We start from the raw sequence: 21,812 nt of genomic DNA, 5'->3' as shown, positions 1-21,812 counted from the left end.
TGAAAGTTATTTTCACTCAGTATAGAATTCTATGTTGACAAATTTTTGTTTTATTCTGTAATTAAAAAATATAGGTCCAGTGTTTTCTCACTTGCATTGTTTTTGGTAAGAAATCTGCTGCCATCAGCATCTATGTTGCTCTGAGTGAAACATGTCTTTTTTCTTTAGCTGTTTTTAGGATTTTTAGCAATTTGCTTCTGATGGGCTCTGGTTGTGTTTTCTTATGTTTCTTGGTTTGGGATTTGCTGGACTATTTGGATCTGTGGGTTTGTAATTTTCTGTCAAATTTGGGAAGTTTTAGGCATTGTTTCTTGAAATTTTTTTTCTAACCTGTCTTCTTTTTTTTCCCCTGAAGGGACTTAGTTGCCATATATTAGGCCATTTGATTTTGTTTTGTCTCATACCTCACTAATGTTCTGTTCATTTTCTTAAATTCTTTTTTTCCTCCTTTTGTTTCATTTTGGATCATTTTTATCAATATCTTCCAGTTCACTAATTTCTTCTCCAACATTTAATCTACCATTAATCTCCTTCAGTGTATTTTTCATCTTAGACATTGTACTTTTCACTTTGTTTAAGAATTTTTAATGACTCTACTTACCTTTTGAACATATGGATTACAGCTATAATTATCTGAATGTGCTTCTCTGCTAATTATTATATCTGTGTGAGTTCTATGTGTACTTTGATTAAATTTTTTCCTTATGATGGATTTTACTTTGCAGCTTCCTTGTATGTTTGCTTGGATGCTATACATTTTTATTTTTACCTTGTTGGATGCTAAATATTTTTATAGTCTTATGTTCTTGAGCTTTGTTCAAGGACACATTGCATTAAAGCAATTCAAACATTTTAGATCTTGCCTTTTGGGTATTAGGCAGATTAGAGCAGTGTTTCATCTAGGGCTAATTATTCCCCACCACTGAGGTAAGACCCTTCTGAGTAATCTACCCAATTGCTAGTGGAACATGAAGTTTCCAATCTGGATGACAAGAATGGGCATTATCCCCAACTCTGTGTGCACATCTGGCACTGTTTCCCATTAGTCTTTCCAGATTTTTTTCCCTTAACCTTGATAAGTTTCCTTACTGGCATACACTGATCAATACTTTGCTGGATGCTCATGAAGGATGTGGTGCAGATCACCAGTGTTCTCTGTCTGTTAATTTTTCTCCTCTCCTGTACTCTGCCTATGAACCCTCGGTGCCTTGTTCTTATCAGACTCATTTAAAAAGATTTTTTATTTTAAAGATGTGGGGTACAAGTCAGACTCTTTCTGTCTCCTCTACTCAGGAAGTCTGGTCTTCACTCCAGTTCTTCCTTCCTGTTATATGTCCTGGAAACCTTCTTAAGATGACCCAGTGTGACCCAGACAGTCACAGGGCTCATTTTGTTTGTTTCTTGTCTCTTAGACATGACTCTCCTTTGCTGCTTGATATCAAATGTCTTGAAAATCACCGTTTAGCTGGGCTCGGTGGCTCAGCCTGTAATCCCGTGTCTTTGGGAGGCTGAGGTGAATAGATTGCCTGAGCCCACGGGTTTGAGACCTGCCTGGGCAGTGAGACCTCATCTCTACAATAAATAAAAAAATCAGCCAGGCGTAATTCCGGCTACTTGGAAGGCTGAGGCAGAAGGATCGCCGGAGCCCAGCAGGTGGAGGCTGCGGTGGCTGGGAGTGGCCACTGCACTCCAGTCTGGGCGACGGAGTAAGACTCCAACTCAAAAAAAAAAAAAAAAAGAAAATCACTGTTTGGTATTGTTTCCTTTTTTTTCCCTTTGTTACTTGAACTGAGAGGGTAAACCTGGCCCCCAGTTATTTCATCTTGATCAGAAGTAGAGGTCCTAAATGTAGTCTATAACTATCGGTGCACTTCATGTTCATTGCCCAGTGTACTAACAATAATAATATAACTAACACCCAGTGAGAAGTTACCATGTTTCAAACACTACTGTGTATTATTAAGTTGTTTAATACTCATGACAGTGCTGTGTGAGAGAGACTCGTCTGTCTTATTATAGGTAGGAAATTGAAGCACAGAGAGGGTAAGAAGATTTTCCAAAGTGGAATTCGAATTCAAACCCTCACAGGACAGGTCTACAGTCTTTGAACTACTATACTATGTTGTCATCTTCATTGTGAATGAATGCTTGTGGACTGGCTCAAGAGTGTGTAATCTATCAACACATCTTTAATCTCACTACTGGTAAAATGGATTCCTTTCCCTAAATGACCAGTATACTCAGGCCTACTTTAATAATATTATTAGTAACTCAATCATACCTTGGTTAATAAAACTAATGATTATAACCTAAAATCACAAAATTGGAAAAACATTGTCTACTTTCAACTAAGTGTCATGTTTCCTCCTACTCTTTTTAGAATGTAGGTTCTCTATCTTTACTATTGCTTCTTGTTTTAATGTTTAAGTTGTATCTGTTTTCAAGTACTCTAATTATTTAAATTCAGAGAGAGCCAAAAAAAGTATACATTTTAAGAAAGAAGAAAACTGTATTAAAATTGTAATAATCAATATATACCAATAACAAAAGATGAATGCAAGTCACATTTGACTTCTGCAGTTAAAAGAGGTACTCAAAGTGATTACTTACCATCAGCATCCAGACACTTCTGATTACAGTGAACATCTCTTAATAACTTTTTAAATACGTATACATTTTTTGGCACCCTGGTTGTTGAATTACATACAGAGACACTTACTTTTCAAGTAAGCTTTTGTAAAAGATAAGTATAACACTAAGTGATAATTTAATGTATTATTTCAATGTTTTCATCCAAATAAGCTCAGCCTGTAATCCCAGCGCTTTGGGAGACTGAGGTGAGTGGATTGCCTGAGCCCGTGGGTTCGAGACCTACCTGGGCAACTTGGTGGGACCTCATCTCTACAATAAGTCAAAAATTAGCTGGGTGTGGTAGCGCGTGCCTGTAGTTCCAGCTTCTTGGAAGGCTGAGGTGAAAGGATCACTGGAGCCCAGCAGGTCAAGGCTGCGGTGACCGGGAACAGCCACTGCATTCCAGTCTGGGTAACAGAGTGAGAATCCAACTCAAAAAAAAAAAAAAAGAGAGATTATTTACATTGATTATAGATATATAAACTTTTTTTTGTTCAATAGCAAAAACCTTACATTAGAGGTTTGATGATGTAAACAAAGACACCTGAATATAACTAATGAGCACTAACCCTTGAAAGTTAGATTATCGAGGTAACTTGGAGATCAGTGAAACTGAGGTTAAGGAAGCCTCTGCTTAGTGGATAGATTACATTAGAGAGGGCTTACCTGGGATGCTTTCCCATCACAAGTGTGGAGAGCTTGTTGCTGCTGACTTACAGAGCTAAATGCTCTCTATTCTAAGATATAGTTTTTGTTTAACTTAACACTGTTTTAAATCTATTGCCTTCACAAATTTTGTTTGAATATCTGGCACTAATTTTTAAAAGTTATTTTATATTTACTGACTTTACTGATTTGTTTTTAAAAATTCAAGTTGATTCATGGACATTTGTAAGTAAATGACGTTTTAGAAAATCGATTCTCTTTGATATGGCCTATAATTGAGTTTCCAATCTAAATATTTCTGTTATAAATGACATTTTATGATAATGTATTTTCTTCTTTATTGTGCTAGCTTAACTGGAGGATTTCTTGAGCCATGGCTGAATACTTTCTGATTCATATTTGTAAATTTTATGTTAAGGGTATATGATTGGTGTGCTGTCAAGATTCCCTTGATTCCTTGCATTCTTGCTTTCTGTATACTTTCACCAAAGGAGAGCCCTTCTTTCTCCTACTTCTTCCTTTCTGAGCTGTAAATTGTTTCCTTGTCACTGAAGTTTCTTTAGCAACCCACAGTAAGACTTTAGGCTGTTCCCTGTGAAATATGTTCCTTCCTGTTAGTAATAGTAAGAGAATATGGTGGAATTGTCAGCTCAGGGAGGCTATCCTAACCTCCACCACAGTGAATGACACCAAGTAGGGGTTCTATTAATATTAATTGAATGGAGCTGTACTGGCGAAATAAACGGAATTAGATCAAGCAGAGATAAGATGGAGAACATTGTCTTTTAATAATAAAACTGTATTATGTATATCCTTGACATAGCAGAATTTCAAACTATGGAAGCCTGTCTATGTCAAAACCACTCTTTTATATTGTACACAGAAATATATGGCCAGGATCTGAACTATTGATCTGTTTTTTCCTTTGTAAAAGATATATTCCAAGGCCAGTTATAAATGTAGTATATTGGATTATGTAATACAAAGTGAATATTCAACAAAAAATAATTGTTGAGTTTACATGTTAATAATTTAAGCCAGGCTCGGTGGCTCAGCCTGTAATCCCGTGCCTTTGGGGAGGTCAAGGTGAGTGGATTGCCTGAGTCCGCGGGTTCGAGACCCGCCTGGGCAACTTTGCGAGACCGCGCCTCTACAATAAATCAAAAATGAGCTGGGCGTGGTAGCGTGAGCTTGTAATTCCAGCTACTTGGAAGGCTGAGGCCGAAGGATTACCAGAGCCCAGCAGGTCGAGGCTGCAGTGGTCGGGAGCAGCAACTGCACTCCAGTCTGGGCGACAGAGTGAGACTCCAACTCAAAAAAAAAAAAAATAAAAAATAATAATAATAATTTAACATGTGAGTTTCTCAACAAAATTGAGCTTTCAGTTTTTAAATCAAAGAATGGCAAAATATCTGGTTGTGAGCTGGTTCTTATGGCCACCTGTAAGCAATAACAACCAGGCACAATAACCATGGCTGGAGAATTCTGCAGAACAGGAGGCAGCAAACTTCTTTCACAAAGGGCCATTTAGTATTTCAGGCTTTGCAGGCCATATCTACTTTCTGTCACTTATCTTTTGTTTTCATGTTTGTTTTTTACTAACCTTTTCAGAATTAGCTCATGGTTTGTACAATAACAGGTTTCAGAGTTATGAGAGTAATTTCAAATGAGCAGTCTAATATTTCATACTTCTAAAAACAATTCCTAAATTTGATCTGTCCTTTTTTACACCCCCTAACTTGAGTTTAAATTCATTATCATTTAAGAATTTCATGGGAAGTAGAGGGAAACTGCTGGGGGTAGTGGGGCACACTTCATCAGTAAGGGTACCTGATCTCAAACCAGGCAAAGTAGGGACCAAAGTGAAACCTAAACTTATACAACCACCATTGTATATCATTTGTATATCTAATCTTGAATTGTACCTCACATCCTTAAAATTTAAAAAAAGAGAAGAATTTAGTTGAAACTACTAGGACTATTGCAGGTTGTATTATTTTTAAGCAGTTTTATTTTACGTTGCTATATGTTTGTATTCTATTTTAATCACTCTATAAGCTTAAAAAATCTGTCAACATGTTGAATATGCCTTGTAAATATAATTTGATGACTAATATGCCTGATGAATATAATTTGATGGTTAATTGTTCTAGATACAAGTGTTAGTAGTTATATTAGAAAGTCAAAGCAATCAGACAAAAGGATTTTAAGGCCATTATTTTGTGTCTCGATTTCCTAATACAATCTTCACTACTCTATTTTCCCTAAGAGGAATATTTTAGGAAATATAGCTGTTTTAGAGCAGTCGTTCTCAAAATATCACCAGACCAGTGTATCAGCATTGCTAGGGAGGGAGATTGTTAGCCAGGGAAGTCTTAGGTTCTATCCCAGACCTATTTAGTCATAAACTCTGGGAGAGGCCCAGCAATCTTTGTTTAGCAAGCACTTCAGGGGATTATGATGCAAAGAGGGTCGATATAACTATTATAGAACAATAATGGCAACAGGGAAGATGAGGATAAAAATCTTCTGACCAAAATAATTTTGGCAAAATCATTTGTGTGGAGCAAACATTTTTTGTTAACTGCAAAAATAAACCTTAATTATTATTATTGCCTTTTAGTAACATACATATAGATAAATACATACATATAGATAAACTGTACTGCTAAAATGTGTAAGGATATTATATTCTCCATGGTCAGGTTCTTATTAGCTCATTGTCATTTAATAAGCTAGAAGACTTCATCTGAATTTAACAATGGGTTATGTTTTTATCAGTCATGTTCATTCAATTAATTATGCAACAAAAATTGTATATTAATAGTTTACATAATTTTTAGACAGAACATAGTGTATATTTCACACTTTATATATAAATCAAACTTGCAAACTTTACAAAGATAGCTACATAAAATGAATGAGTTTTTTGAGTTATATTTACTGTAAATATTTTAATTAATCTGAATGATATGCATGTTAGCCACAATTTTTTGTGAAATTAAATGAAGTAAACAATATCTTATTACTGACTTGAAAGACATCAGCTTCATATTTCATTGGCTTTTTCTTGCACCTTCATTTATTATATACATGCATTACTTATTTATTTATTTTAGATTCAAAGGGTATATCACACGTGTTTTTAAAGAACAAGTATGACTTTTTGTAACTTGTGAAATGAAAAATGTGAAAGATTTTCTAGGTGATATTAATTCTAGGTGATATGAATTCTGTCTGCTGTTGGTTTGGACTGACATTCTTTGTATATTAATGATAAATATAACTTTTTAATATAGGCTGATGTAAATGACCTTGATATTGAAAAGATAAGACCATGTCAAAGTTGAGAAGAAAAAGCATCGTTGTAGCAATGACCAACTGCAGCAGAGCCACCTTCAAAAGTTCTGGAGGCACAATACAAAATAGGTGTATCTTTCTGTGCCATGACTCTGCCAAAATGTCAAGAAAAAATACATACCAGTTTACTGGAGACCCCATCATATGAGTTTAGAGTGGTTCCAATGAATTTGGGGTGTGCATGTACGACTTTTATGACCAGACAAAAGTATATTAACCTGGGTGCGGATGTGAGAATTATTAAAAGTCAAAACCACTACTTCAGAAAACATTAAACCATTTACCTTGAGTGAAACCTTTTACCAGTTGGTGAGATCTACTATAAACTTTTGAAAGTGATATTGAATGATTGCAAATTATATAGGAAGATTTTATAGAGTGAGAATAGGCCAATGCAAAGATAGGAACAATTGGAATTAGATCAACAAAAATATTTCTAGATGATTTGTTTTGGAGAAAATACCAGACAAGGCAAACAGTGGGGTTTGGGTATGTCAGCTACTAGTATCAAGAGGAAATGACAGTAGCAATTTTCCCCCCATTTTAAACAAACCAGAGATGCATGTGCTTGTCAGAGATATATGTGTGTCAAACTATTTATTTCAATGCACTAGTAAAAATATGCTATAGCCAGAATTACTTTTTAATGTATTCTGTTGTAGGATCTGAGATGGTTAATTTTGATGGAAAAAGTTCCTTGCTGTACACTTTTAATCAGAAATCCATGAGTTCAACAAAAGAAATGATTTCTTTGAAATTTAAAAGCAGTCAGAGTGATGGGATTCTACTCCACAGAGAAGGACACAATGGCAAACATATCACCCTGGAATTAGTTAAAGGAAAACTCATCTTATTTCTTAATTCAGGTAAAAACTACAAGGCCGTGTTTTTAAAAATGTGATAAATTAGGTAAAATTATTTTATACTTTTCACAGCTAAGTAATGAATTTATCCTGAAACCAGAACACATTGAGAATGAAAGAAAGTTTTGTAAATAATTTCTTAGAGCATTAGAGATAAATCTGAACTGTGCAGGCATCGGGAACATGGCCACCTTAAAAAAACATGATATATTTTAAGGGTAACCTGCATATATATATATTAAATATGCTTTGATGTACAACATTTTATAATCTGATAATTGCATAAGACCATTATTAGATGCTCAGTATATAACCTGATAATATCATATAGTTGAGTGAGTCATTGTAAAATTTTTAGGTATATTATGATGAGGTTCTAGAAAGAAAGCATTTTCAAGAAAAATAAAAACACAATGAGTAATAATAAAAACAAATAGAAGAAATTCCTCAAGGTGAACAGATGATTATTGAGCTAAAATCAGCTGATCAGTTCTTGTGTGAAAGGGTGTAAGTAGAGAGTAATTGTAAGAAATGTGAAACCATTGAAACCATGATATTGAGCTGGGTGGCATAGTACATTTACTTTTCCTCTCTTTTCAGGTGATGCTAACCTGCCCCTTGCTGACACCCGTGTGACCCTCACCCTGGGCAGCCTGCTGGATGATGACCACTGGCATTTCATCCTCATTGAACTCCTCAACATGTACATCAACTTCACAGTGGACAAGCACACTCATCATTTCCAGGCAAAGGGAGAACTCAGCTATTTGGATCTTGATTATGAGGTTTGAGAATTACTTTTTAAGTATTACAGATTTTAGTATTTAAATGCAATATAACTTTATAGAGAAAATACTGTTACACAGAGAAATAACCTTTCTTAGTAATTCAGAATTCTGGTGGAATATTTCCCATGAGTTACTCTCACACAGGAGTAGATAATGCATGCACTCTTGAAACATTTTATCCCTTACAGATGGTAGTCTTCAAATGAGAGTCAGTAGTAACACCATTAAGTTTAGAAGTTTTTAGCTTAAGAGTTTTCAATATAGCAGGCAGCATTTTAAAATTCATTCTTTTGGACCATTCTTCCATATTATTGATGGTGAACTCTGGAGATTTCTTCTTGCTTTTTTGGACACTCCTAAATAATCGGTGACTTGGGATAACTTGGAGAAGCCATCAACATATATTCTAACCTGATTTATTAACTAACAAGACAGTCAAATGCACACAAATCAAAATACTGTTTTTTAGAAATTTTAAAGACTTAACAGTGTTTGCAGGATATTACCCACATATCTCTACCCTACCCTGAAATGCAGCATTTGTCCTGACCTTTCTGCTTAGCACATTGGAGTGAGCAAACCAAAACTTTTCCACATTTGGTCTCAAGAGAGGAGACCAGCTAAAGATCCTGGTCTTGAGTGAGATTATGAATGGCTTCATTATTCTAACCTATCAATGTCATGACAATGCCTCTATCGTAAAGTCTGGCTACTAGAAAGATTTATGTGAAGTGGAATCCTGTCAAAATAGGATGTATTGTTATGTAGATCAAGATTTGACATGGAAATAAAGGTTCAGTATTCCCCACCAACAAATAATGACAAGTCATCTGACTAGCAAATTGTAAGAATGGAATTTAACCTATCAACCTAAATATAATAAAGGCAATGACAAATCTGCATCTTAAAACTTCATTTATAATGAAAATGGCAATGTAAAATAATGCAAAAGAAATGTGAAGATAATTATCACTATACGTGTTAATCATAAATGTTTCAGGCAGAAAATCATTAAACAATATTATTCATGTCATTTTTTTTCTAAGATCAGCTTTGGAGGGATTCCTGGACATGGAAAACTAATGCTGTTCTCACATAAAAACTTCCATGGGTGTTTTGAAAATCTCTATTATAATGGAGTGGATATCATTGATTTGTTGAAGAAACACAAACCACAGATTCGCATCATGGTAAGAAAGTCTAAATGTGAGTTTAGTAGGAAAGGGAGCCTACAATTTGTTTTATTAATTTAATTTTAAAATATATCTCGTCTGAAGGTACAAATCATATATACGTTTTGTTTATGTTCAATCTAATTTTATATATATGAAAGAAATGCATCTTTTACAAATATATTAAAGTGTGATCATATAAAGATTTATAGTGCATTCTTTTTTCTTTTTTGTTATAGTAAGAACATTTAACATGAGATCTACTCTCTTAACAAATTTTAAATGTGCAAAAAAGTATTTTTAACTATAAGCAAGATAATATACAGCAGATCTCTAGAATTTATTAATCTTGCATAAATGAAACTTTGTATCAGTTGTACAATAACTTCCCATTTCCATCTGACCATAGACTCTGGCAACCACTGTTCTACTCGCTGCTTGTATAAGTTTGACTGTTTTAGATACTTCATATAAGTGGAACCATACTGTATGTGTCCTGTCACTGGCGTATTTTACTTAGCATAATGTCCTTCAGATTCATCCATGTTGAAGCACATGCCAGAATTTCCTTCATTTTAAGGCTGAATAAGGCTGTGTATGTTTATACATGTAAATATGTATATAAATCAAATCTTCTTTATCCACTCATCTACTGATGGACATTTAGGTTGTTTCCACATTTTGGTTATTTTGAATAATGCTGCAATGTACATGGAAGTGAAAAATCTCTCTGCGATCTCTATTTTAGTTCTTTTGGATAAATACCCAGAAGTGGAATTACTAGATTACATGGTTGCTCTATTTTTAATTTTTATTTTAGGAACTTCCAAACTGTTTTCCGTAATGACTACACTACTTTATATTCCCATCAACAGTATGCTAGGGTTCCAGTTTCTCCACATTCTTGCCAACATTTGTTATCTTTTTTGTTTGTAGATAGTAGGTATCCTAACAGGTGCGAGATGATACAATTTGGATGTGCATTCTGTGATATTGGTGATCACTTTTTGTATACTTATTGATCATTTGTATGTCTTCTTTGGGAAAATGTCTAAAATCTCTTGCTCATTTTTCCAATTGAGATATTTGTTTTTTGCTATTGAGTTCTAAGAGTTTCTTATTTATTTTGAATATTAACTTTTTTCAGATATATGGTAGGCAAATATTTTCTCCTACTCCATAGATTGCCTTTTTATGCTGTTGATTATTTCCCCTGCTGTGCAGCATCTTTGCAGTTTGAAGTATTCCCATTTGTCTAATTTTGCTTTTGTTATGTGTGTTTTGTGTGTCATATAAAAAAATTGTTGCCAATGCCATGAAACTTTTCCCCCATGTTTTTTGTAGGAATTTTACAGTTCCAGATTTTACATATAAAGTGAATTTAATCCATTATGAGTAGATTTTTGTGTATGATGTCAGATAGGATCTGATTACATTTTTTTGCCTATGAACATCCAATTTTCCAACACCATCTGTTTAAGAGCCTAACCTTTCCTCATTGTGCATTCTGAGCACTCATGTGGAACATTTGTTGATGGTATATGCATGGGTTTATTTCTGGGCTTTATATTCTGTCCCTTTGGTCTTATGTCTATCCTTACACCAGTATCATACTGTTTTAATTATTGTAGCTTTGTAATATATTTTGCAATCAAAAAGTGTGATGACTCCAGCTTTGTTCTTTCTCAAGATTGTTTTGGCTATACAAGGCCCCCTGTGGTTCCATATGAATTTTAGGCTTTTTTCTTCCTGCTTCTGTAAAAAAATACCATTGGGATTTTCATAGAAATTGTATTGAATCTGTATATTACTATGGATAGTATTAACATTTTAACAGTATTAAATCTTCCAATCTATAAATATGGGATGTCTATATCTATCTTCTTCAGTTTCTTTCATCAGTGTCTTGTAGTGTTTAGTATGCAAGTTTTCCATCTTCTTGGTTAAGTATAACCTCAGTTTTTTATCCTTTTTGATGCTGTTGTACATGGGATTGCAATTTCTTTCTTAAAGTTTTTTGGGTAGTTTGTTGTTAGTGTATAGAAAAGCAAGAGATTTTTATGTGTTGATATTTTTATCCTCAACGTTACTACATTTGTTCATTTTATTAACAGGTTTTTTTGTGTAGTAGTCTGGGTTTTCTATGTATAAGTGTATGTCATCTGCAAACAGATGATTTTACTTCTTCCTTTCCAGTGTGGATAGCTTTTGCTACCTTTTCTTGCCTAATTACTCTTACTGTGGCTTTTAGTATTATGAGGAATAGAAATGGTGAGGAAGGCATTTATGCCCTGTTCCTGGTCTTTGAGGAAAAGCTTTCAGTTTTCACTGCTGAGCATGCTGTTGGCTTTTCATATGTGACCTTTATGTTGAGGTAATATCCTTCTGTCCATCGCTGGGAGTTTTTATTATTAAAGGGTGTTATATTTTGTCAGATGATTTTTCTGTATCTATTGAGATGATCAGGTGATTTTTATCCTTTGTTTAGCTGACATAGGGTATCATATTAATTAATTTTCCTATGGTGAACCACGCTTGCATTCCAAGGGTTAATTCCAATTAGTCATGATGTATCATCCCTTTAATATGTTGTTGAATTAGTTTGCTGGTGTTTTGTTGCAGATTTTTGCATCTATGATCATCATTGATATTAGTCTGTAGTTTTTTTGTGTGTGTGTTGTCTTTGGCTTTGGTTTTGCTGGCCTCTTACAGAAGTTTGGAAATGTTCACTCCTCTTTGGAGGAGTTTGGAAAGGATTTGCTTTAATCCTTCTTTAAATGTTTAGTAGAATTTACCAATGAAGCCATTTAGTCCTGAGTGTTTTTTGTTAGGAGATTTTGATTACCAATTGAATTTCCTTAGTAGTTATAGTCCTGCTCAGGTTTTTAATTTCTTAATGATTCAGTATTCACAGGTTGCATGTTTCTGGAAATGTAGCCATTTCTTCTGTGTTTTCCATATTGTTGACATACCATTGTTTATAACAGTCTCTTAGGATCTTTTTATTTCTGAAGCAACAGAAATTATTTCTGATTTTATTTGAGTCTTTCCTTTTTTTCTTGATATAGCTTAAAGTTTGACAATTTTTAATTTTTTCAAAATTAAACTCTTACTTTCATCGATTTATTTCTATTGCTTTCTGTGCTCTATTTAGTTTATTTATGCTCAAATCTTTATGATGTCTTTTTCTAAATTGAAGCTTAGTTCATTTTTCTTTTTCTTGCTTTTTGAGGTGCAAATTTAGGTTGTTTATTTGAGATCTTCCTTCTTTTACAAAATAGGTATTTATCACTATAAATTTTCTTCTTAGCATTGCTTTTGCTGCATCCAATACGTTTTGGTGTGCTGTGTTTTCATTTTCATTTGTCTCAATATGTTTTCTAATTTCTCTTTTGATTTCTTCTTTGATGCATGGATTGCTCAGGAATGTGTTGTCTAATTTCCAGTTATTTGTGACTTTTCCAGTTTTCCCTTGTTGATTTCTAGTTTCATTTCACTGTGATCAGAAAAGATACTTAATATGTGTGTCTTCTTAAACTTGCTAAGACATGTTTTGTGGCCTAATATGTTATCTGTCTTCAAGAACGTTGCCTGTGTGCCCTTGAGAAAAATGTACATTCTTCTGCTCTTGGATGGAATATTCTTTGTATGTCTGTTTGGTCCATTTGGTCTGTATTGTTGTTCAAATCTGCTGTTTCTTTATTGATTTTCTGTGTCTATATTCTATCCATTATTGAAATTTGGGTATTAAAGGCTACTATTATTGACTTGCTAAATCTCTTTGGTATTTTACCAATATTTGCTTTATATGTAGTATTTGGGTGCTCTGCTGTTGAATGCATATATATTTATAATTGTTATATCTTCCTGGTGATTTGACCCTTTCATCACTGTGTGATGTTCTTGTCTTTTGTGACAGATTTTAACTCAAAGTCTATTTTGTCTGATATACATTTAGCCTGTACTATTTTGGTTACAATTTACATAGAATATCTTTTAGCCATTCTTTCACTTTCAGCCTATATGTGTGCTTATATCTAAAACAAATCTCTCATAGACAGCATATAGTTATATCTTGTTTTTTTTTCATTCATTCTCTATTTCTAAAACTCATTCTCTATGTCTTTTGGTTAAGGAGTTTAATCTATTCACTTTGAAGTAATTATTGATACAGAACGTGAACTGTTTTTGTTCACACACTTGTAACACCAAATATGTGGTGTCTTTTTCAATACCAGTTCTTCAACTTTCTGGACACCAACTGCATGTCTTATAATTCAAGCTAATTCTGGCATTAACTACTCAGAATTAATGTCAGACTCCACAATTTAAAGGGCTCAGTTCCACAAGACTCCCTCCCTTCAAGTGCAAGTCATTTACAAGTTCTTAGTCTCCAGGTTACCCACACTTGTGTCTGAGTTGAAGGGTTCACGGTGTGCCCCACCTCAGGTTCAATAATTTGTCACAGTGGTTCACAAAACTTTGGAAAACACTTTACTTACTAATACTGGTCTATTTTAAACGGTAATAATGAACAGCCAGATGAAGAAATACATAGGAAATGGTCTAGAAATGTCCTGAGTACAGGAGCTTCTATTATCATGGTTTGGGTAACCACGTGCATACCATACTCATGACACGTGGATGTGTTCACCAACATGCATGTTTCCTGAAACCTGTTAATTAGAGGATTTCATGGATGTTTCTTTACATGACATGATTGATTAAACTATTGGTGATTGTTGATTGAACTTGACCTCCATCACTTCTTGCATTGTCAGACATCAGGGAGTGAGGCTGAATGTTCCAGCACTCTGATGATACCTTGGACTTTCTGAAAACAACCTCACGTCTTGAAGTTTTCTAGGCAGCCCCAGCCACTAGTCATCTCATTAAAATACAAAAGATACTCTTATTTCCTTAGAGATTCTGAGGATTAGAGGAACTGTATACCAGGAGCCAGGGACAAATATCAAATATTTATTTTTTATTATACCAAAGAAAGATTTACTTTTGCCATTTTGTTAATTGTTTTCTGTGTGTCTTATAGCTCTTTTGTCTCTCTTTTTCTTTTTTACTGACTTCTTTTGTATTTCTTTGATTTTTTTATAGTGATATACTTTGATTTCTTTTTCTTTTGTGTATCTTATATAGGTATTCTTTTTGTGATTATCATAGGACTTACCTAAAATATCATACAATTATAACAGTCTGCTTTAATTTAATAAAAACTGAAATCCCATTTAAAAAGCTTGCACTTTTAATTCCCCCAACATGCTTTATATTATTATTATTTTGAGTTGGACTCTCACTCTTGTCACCCAGACTGGAGTGCAGTGGCATGCTCAGCTTAGGTGATTTTTCCACCTCAGCCTTCCAAGTAGCTGGAACTACAGATGTATGCCACCACACCTGGCTGTTTTTTGTGACTTATTGTAGAGATGTGGTCTCACCAAGTTGCCCAGGCTGGTTTCAAACCCCTGGGATCAGGCAATCCTCTTGCCTCGGCCTCCCAAAAGTGCTGGGATTACAGGCTGAGCCACCGTGCCCAGTCGCTTTATTTTATTAATGTCATAGTTTACATCTTTAATTCTGTATTTGTGAACATATTTTTATATAGTTGTTTTTAATACTTTGGTTTTTAATTTTTGTGGTAGAATTAAAAGTGATTTCCATGCTACTCGTATAGTATTACATTATTTCATATTTGTTTATAGGCTTACTTTAAAAGCAAGTTTTATACTTTTATATGCTTTCATGGTGTTATTGGCATTTTTTTTCAACTTGAAAGCTTCTTTTTAACATTTTTTGAAAGGCAGATAAAGTAGTGCCTCAGCTTTGCATATTTAGGAAAATATTTATCTCTCCTTCATGTTTGAAGGGCAGCTTTGCCAGGTATTATGTTCTTGATTGGAAATTTTTCCTTTTCAACATTTTGAAAATATCATCTTACTCCCTTTTGGCTTGGAAAGTTTCTGCTGGTTGATTGTTTTGTGGAGGATGTCTTGTAATGAGTTGCTTTTCTCTTGCTACTTTTGAAGTTTTCTCCTTGTGTTTGACTTTTGACAGTTTGTTTATAATATCTCTTGATGTGAATTTCTTTGACTTCATCTTGTTTGGCTTCATCTTCCTGAACCGGGATATACACTTCCTTCCAGTTTAGGAAGTTTTAGCCCCTGATTTCTTTGAATAAGTTTCCTGGCCCTTTCTCTTTGTCGTCTCCTTCTTGGTCTGCCATAATGCATATTTGGTAAGCTTAAAGATGTTCCATAAATCTTTAAAGCTTTCATTATTATTCTCATTCATTCTTTATTTTCTTCAGGCTGGTTCATTTCACTCTTTCCATCCATTCCCTAATTTCTGTCATATTCTGGGGCCAGTCGTTGGTGACTTCCATTGCTTGGGCACCAAGGTCTAATTTTTCAGGAGTTTTCTCTTTGGTACACTTGAAATTGCCTGTGGTCTTCCTTTGGTTTTTCCTTATTCATGATAGATCTCTTGTTTTTCTCTTTAGTTCTGTTATTCGGTGTCAGTGGGAGATGCTTTCCCTTCTGATGTTTGCTCAGCCCTTTATTCCTCCCTGATCCATGCTCTGGGATTTGTTCTATTTAGGAAAGTGGATGGGAAGTTTTGCTGTCTCTTGTAGTTTTTGGAAGTCGAATAAAGTAGAGACTGGGGCTCTAGGATTCAGAAACTACTTGCAAATTACAGTGTTCACTTACTGTGGTATGTGTTCCCTGAGACCCACTCCCCACCACCACTCTGTATGACGGTGCAAAGCAGAAACCATTGCAAAAAGCAATTGAACATACACACACAGACATACACACATCGCCCAAAAGAAACTAGAATAACAACAAAGTGAAACAAAACACAAACAATAACAGCAACAACAACAACAAAATAAAAAAACTGAACATACGCACACTTGCCTAGTACAAAGTGAATGGGAGAAAAAAAACAGAAAGACTTGGGGAAGAAAAGGAATTCCGATCGAACCCTCACACATATATTGACACACACCTTAAACTATAAAAAATAAAAATAAACAGAATAATAAAAGAGCAAAAACAAACCACCAACAAGAAAACTGAAAGATGAACACTCAATCATTCACATACACACATAAACAGAAAATAACAAACAAAAGAAGAAAGAAACAGAAAAAGAAAAGAAATTGGGGGGATGCAGATCAAACCCTCACATACACATTCATACACAAAGGAAAAATATTTTTAAAATAGATCAACTAACAAACAGGCAAAAAAATTTTAAAATTAAAAATTTTTTTTAAAAAACCTGCCATCTTGTGGCAGGCCCTGTAATTGTTCCTCTAATCTGGTCTCTCCTGTAGAGCTACCTCTTTCAGTCTCTCCAAAGAGTCTGGAGTAGGGAAGGAGAAGGGGCAGTGGAGGTGGTTGGGGCTGGATTCCTCCCCTCCCACTCTCATATGGTCAGGGAGATCTCTTCTGCTGGGGAGGTTTGGGATTGTCTCTTCCCCAGGTGTGTACTCATGAGGATTGCCCAGCCAGGCCTATCCTGGAATGAAGTTCTCCTATTGGGACTGACACCAAGATCTGACTGGGTTTGTCCCTCTCAGTTGTGGCCTAGCTGTGTGGGTCTAATATACAGAGGATTGCTGAGGAGGAGAGGGTTGGGGTCATCCCTGGACTCACCACTGATCCCTTTGGAGTCCTTCCTCATCCTTTTCTGGCCACACCATTTGTCCGCAGCTAGATCAGAGTAGGGGGTGGGGCACCTAGAACTCAGCACTCGCCAGGTCCCTCTGAAGTTTGTATTTTCAGGATAGTCCCTCTGGGTCATAATCAATTCCTGAGTAGTTGATCTGCCAATCACAGAGTTTGGGTCTGTTGCTCCGTGGTGAGTAAGTTGGAGCACTTTCCTGCCCCGCTTCAAGATGGTGGTGGAGTACCTCTCTTGTCTTCTTCTGTGGAACTCTGCCTCTGGACTCTCTCTGCAGCCCCTGCTGTCAGTGCCCTGCCAGGCACTGAAGTGGTGAGACAAAGCCTGGAACTGGTAGTCTTTCCTGCTGCAGTGGTGAGACAGAGCCTGGAGTGGTAATCTCTCCCCACTGCTTCTTTACAGGAAAACTTTTGTCAGTTTTACAAAAAGAAATGGCACTTGGCTTCTGTGACCTGGGAATAGCCAGGGACCAAGAGAGAAGTTGAAGCACCAGCTGTTGCAACAGGGCCCTGGCCACTTGCTCAAGAGCCCCCACTTAGTCAGTCTCTCCTCATATTTTCTTCTCAGGAAGGGTTTTGTTGATTTAAAAAAAATGACACTCGGCTTCTGCGTCCTGGGAATTGCTAGGGTCTAAGCCCAGCAGCTGCGGCACCAGCCGCTACACCAGGAGAGCCCTGGCCACTAGCTCCCTAGCCCTCACTCAGTCAGTCACTCACATACCCACTCACTCATCAGCATGTACACAAAATTTTCCATACACTCACTCACTCCTGCTGGAACTCGCATAGTCCGACTGGCTCAGCCACCATCTTCCCGACCACTCCTCCTCCAGACTGGCTCATTTCAAATGACCTGTCTTGGAGTTTTCTGATTCTTTCTTCTGTTTCATCTAGTTTGTTTTTCTGATCTAGCCTGAACTCTTCTAGTATCAAGATTTCTATTTGGTTCATATGATGTGTGTGTGTATGTATGTGTGTGTGTGTGTGTGTGTGTGTGTATTTGGTTATATGTAATATATATTATATATATGATTCACATATATGCATATATGTATTACACACACACACACACACACACACACACACACACACACACACACACACACATATGTTATGTACACCCACGGTTTCCTCTTGGGATCTTCCTCAGCATTTTCACTGAGCATCTTTGTAATGGTTATTTTGAATACTCTGTCAGGGGTAATTGGTATTTTTCACTTCATTAAGATTGTTTTCTAAAGCTTTATCTTGTTTTGTTTTGTTTTGTTTTTGACTCTTAGCGTTGTTATTGCACATTAGGAAAAACAACCATCTTTCCCAGTCTTCAGTGGCAGGCCTCATACAAAGAAGACCCATACCAGGCAGTCTTGCTGGAGATTCTGGGGATCTCTCAAACTTTTTCTGTGTATGCATCTTCTCTGGACTTACTTGTGTAAATTCTTAATGAGAGGAACTTTCCTTTTATTTACTTATTTTTAATGAGTTCATTATCTCTTACTCCCTCTGGTGTCAGTCTGCTGTGCTGTGGGTCTGCTGATATTGCAGTATACCAGAGATCTTCTTATGTTCTCAGAGGTACTCAGGCATTGAGATTATCCATCATGCTCTGAGACTAGTGAGACTGGCACCAGTCCCTTGGGTAATCACATGAAAAATCTGAATGTTGGTCATAAGATTCTGTCTTCTCTCTTCCCCCCTAGAGATAAAGCCAAGGTCTGGGAGTTAAGCCTATCATATGCTGAGCCAGGGGAGGGGTTCTAGCAGGTGATTGCTACTGGTCCAAACCTTTGCCTTTGGTCTCTGTAGCCTTTATGCGTCCAGAGTATGCTGGGTCCCATCAGTGCTCCAAGACTGGTGAGAACAAATCCAGGCCTTTGAGCAGCTTCCCAAAATATTGGAACATTGGACACACAATCCAGCTCGTTTCTTTCACCAGAGAGAAACTGGGATTTGGTGGTTTTTTTGGTCTGTGCTGAGCAATACAGAGGGGTTGCAGTGAGTGCTTGTAGGATAGTCCAAACTGTCACTTTTTTTTCCTGTGGCCCACAGATGTCTAAAGTATGCCAGGTCCCATGAAGGCTCTGAGAGAGGGAAACTTGAAACATTGGACACACAATCCTACTCTTTCACCAGGAACAGGAATTTGGGAAATTTCGCCCACTTGCTTTCTGCTGAACTAAGGGGAGAGACCATGACAAGTGCTTTCTGACTAGTCCAAACTGCCATCTTTGTTCTCAGTAGCTCTTAGGCATCTGTAGAATGCTGACTCCCATCTGTGCTCCAAGACAGGTGTGGCAGAAGCCATACCCTCAGGCAGTCCCTGGGAAATTTGGAATATTGGACATATGGGCCATCTCTTTCCCACCACAAGGAGAAACTGGAATTTGGAATTTTTCACCTGCTTACTGAGAGGGACTTTGGGGAGTCTCGTGTGCTAGTCTAAATTGCTGTCTTTTTTATCAGTAGCTCCCAACCTAGGGTACTTTCCTGTCAGTGCTCAGATTCCGGCAATACATGTACCAGCCCCTTGGGCAGCGTTAGGAAGTCAGCACATTAGACTTACAGTTCAGTCCTTTCCTTCCCCCCCAGGGAGAAACTGGGAGCTAGGGGTTTCCTGCTGATCATATGGACTGGGAAGGGGGATTGTGTTGAGAGAGTTTCTTGGATTTTCCTGTAGGCTTCATTGTGGCTGGTTTCATGCTTGCCTGGGTACAGGAGTCACTCAGCTGGTTCTGGTTCTGGATTTCTCCAAAGGGAAGTGGTCTGTGTGTTATTGAATCTATGGGACCGTGAGGGGAGGGAAGGCCAGGACCTCCTATACTGCCATTCTGAGGTCACTTCCAAGTTTCTTTCTTTCTTTTTTTTTTCCGAGTTGGAATTTCACTCTGTCACCCAGACTAGAATGCAGTGGCATGCTCCCAGACACTGCAGCCTCGACCTTCTGGGCTCAGGAAATCCTTCCGCCTCAGCCTTCCAAGTAGCTGGAAGTACAGGCACGTGCCACTATGCCTGGCTAATTTTTTTTATGTATTGTAGAGACGAAGTTTCGCCAAGTTGTCCAGGCTGGTCTCGAACCCGTGGGCTCAAGTAGTCCTCTCACCTTGGCCTCCCAAAGTGTGAGCTTATAGGCGTGAGCCACTGTTTCTTTCTTTTTGGTTGGTTGTCTTTTCCTTGTTTTGTCCCTTCTTCCTGTATCAGTGCATTCTCTTCCAAGTCATCATGTGACTAAGCTAACATATATCCTTTCCTGTTGGGTTCATCATAATCTAATCCTGTATAGAACTATAGACTCATATTTACATACATATTTATCTATCTATATTTGGCATTGTTCACAAAAATAGAATTGCATTATAAAGGGTTTTTTTGCATCTTGATTTTGACTCAACAGTACCTTCTGGAAATTTTTTTGTGTTATCAGGTGTAACCTTATTTTATATTGACATTATAACATTCATCATGAAAGAGTACCGCTATTTATTTAGTCATTTTCCTACTGAAGGCATTTGCTTTACATATTTCTACCTTTTTACCACTCCAAGCAAACAATTGCACATGTGTTCAGGTATACAGGGCTTTTATTTGTATGGGATAAAGTTCCAGGATTAGAACTTTTTTGGCCAAAAGACTTATAGAGTTTTACATTTTAATAAATGTTGTTGGATTGTTTTCCAAAAGACTGTACCACTACAGTTTTCACCAGCAACAAGTGAAGTGTTGTTCCATCACATTCCAGCTAGTCACGTGTTCTAAACATCTTTAAACTTTGTATGCCAAATAGAGTAAAACGATATCTCATTCTCACTTTTGTTTACTTGACAACTGGTAAATTAAATAATCTTTTTACATGCTTTTTGCCCATTTGGACTTGCATTTCTGATCATTGTTTATTTTTTGCCTGCTTTTCTAAAATTTTTGGTTTTATGACATTTTCATATCAATTTACAAAGATAGCCTATGTCCAATAGATAACCCTATCATTCATGATTCATTTTCTTAATTGTATGTTAAATAATTGATGATGTGTTAAATATATAAATGTTTTTATTTTTATATGCTCAATATGTCTGTATATTTCTTTGTAGCTGTGGAGTATTTAGTCTTACTTTGGAATGTCTGTAAAACTCAACTGTATGTATATATAGTCTCATGGATTTACGGCAAATTTTTAAAAAATTTATTTTAAAGATGTAGAGAACAATTCAGCATTAGGTACCTAAGTGGTCATCGTACAGATGAAGTTTTGGCTTCCCACTGGTCCTCACTTCACTTGGTTTGGGATCAGGTACCCCTATTGTTGTGTGCATTCCCCACCCTGGCAGTGTCCTATACTCCCAATCCCTTTCTTGTAGTATTATGACAAATGTTCAGAGTTCACTTATGAGTGAGAACACGTGGCACTCAGTTCTTTGTTTTTGTGATAGATCACTGAATACGATAGACTCTAAGTTCATCCAAGTCACTGCAAATTCTATAACATTGTCCTTTTTGGCTGTGTAATAGTCCATTGTGTATATGTACCACATTAAAAAAAATCTAGTCCACTTTTGATGGACAGCATGATTGGTTTCATGTTTTTGCTATTGTGAATAGTGCTGCACTACATATGCATATGCAGGTGTCTTCTTT

General features: G+C 36.3%; 1 protein-coding gene across 1 annotated transcript in view; it reads left to right on the top strand.

The window, feature by feature from the left end:
• Positions 1 to 21,812, top strand: part of LOC103269695 (contactin-associated protein-like 3) — a 163,233-nt gene that overhangs the window by 16,097 nt on the left and 125,324 nt on the right. The window contains exons 3-5 of the mRNA XM_008067259.2: positions 7,320 to 7,523; positions 8,121 to 8,305; positions 9,355 to 9,498. Coding sequence (XP_008065450.2) covers positions 7,320 to 7,523; positions 8,121 to 8,305; positions 9,355 to 9,498 — 533 coding nt within the window. The remainder of the gene's footprint in view (positions 1 to 7,319; positions 7,524 to 8,120; positions 8,306 to 9,354; positions 9,499 to 21,812) is intronic.

The sequence above is a fragment of the Carlito syrichta genome, unplaced genomic scaffold, assembly GCF_000164805.1.
Source record: "Carlito syrichta isolate Samal-C Ts95f unplaced genomic scaffold, Tarsius_syrichta-2.0.1 Scaffold309457, whole genome shotgun sequence".
Taxonomy (NCBI): Eukaryota; Metazoa; Chordata; class Mammalia; order Primates; family Tarsiidae; genus Carlito; species Carlito syrichta.
The sequence above is the reverse complement of the archived record's forward strand: the minus strand, read 5'-3'. Positions and strand labels throughout refer to the sequence as shown.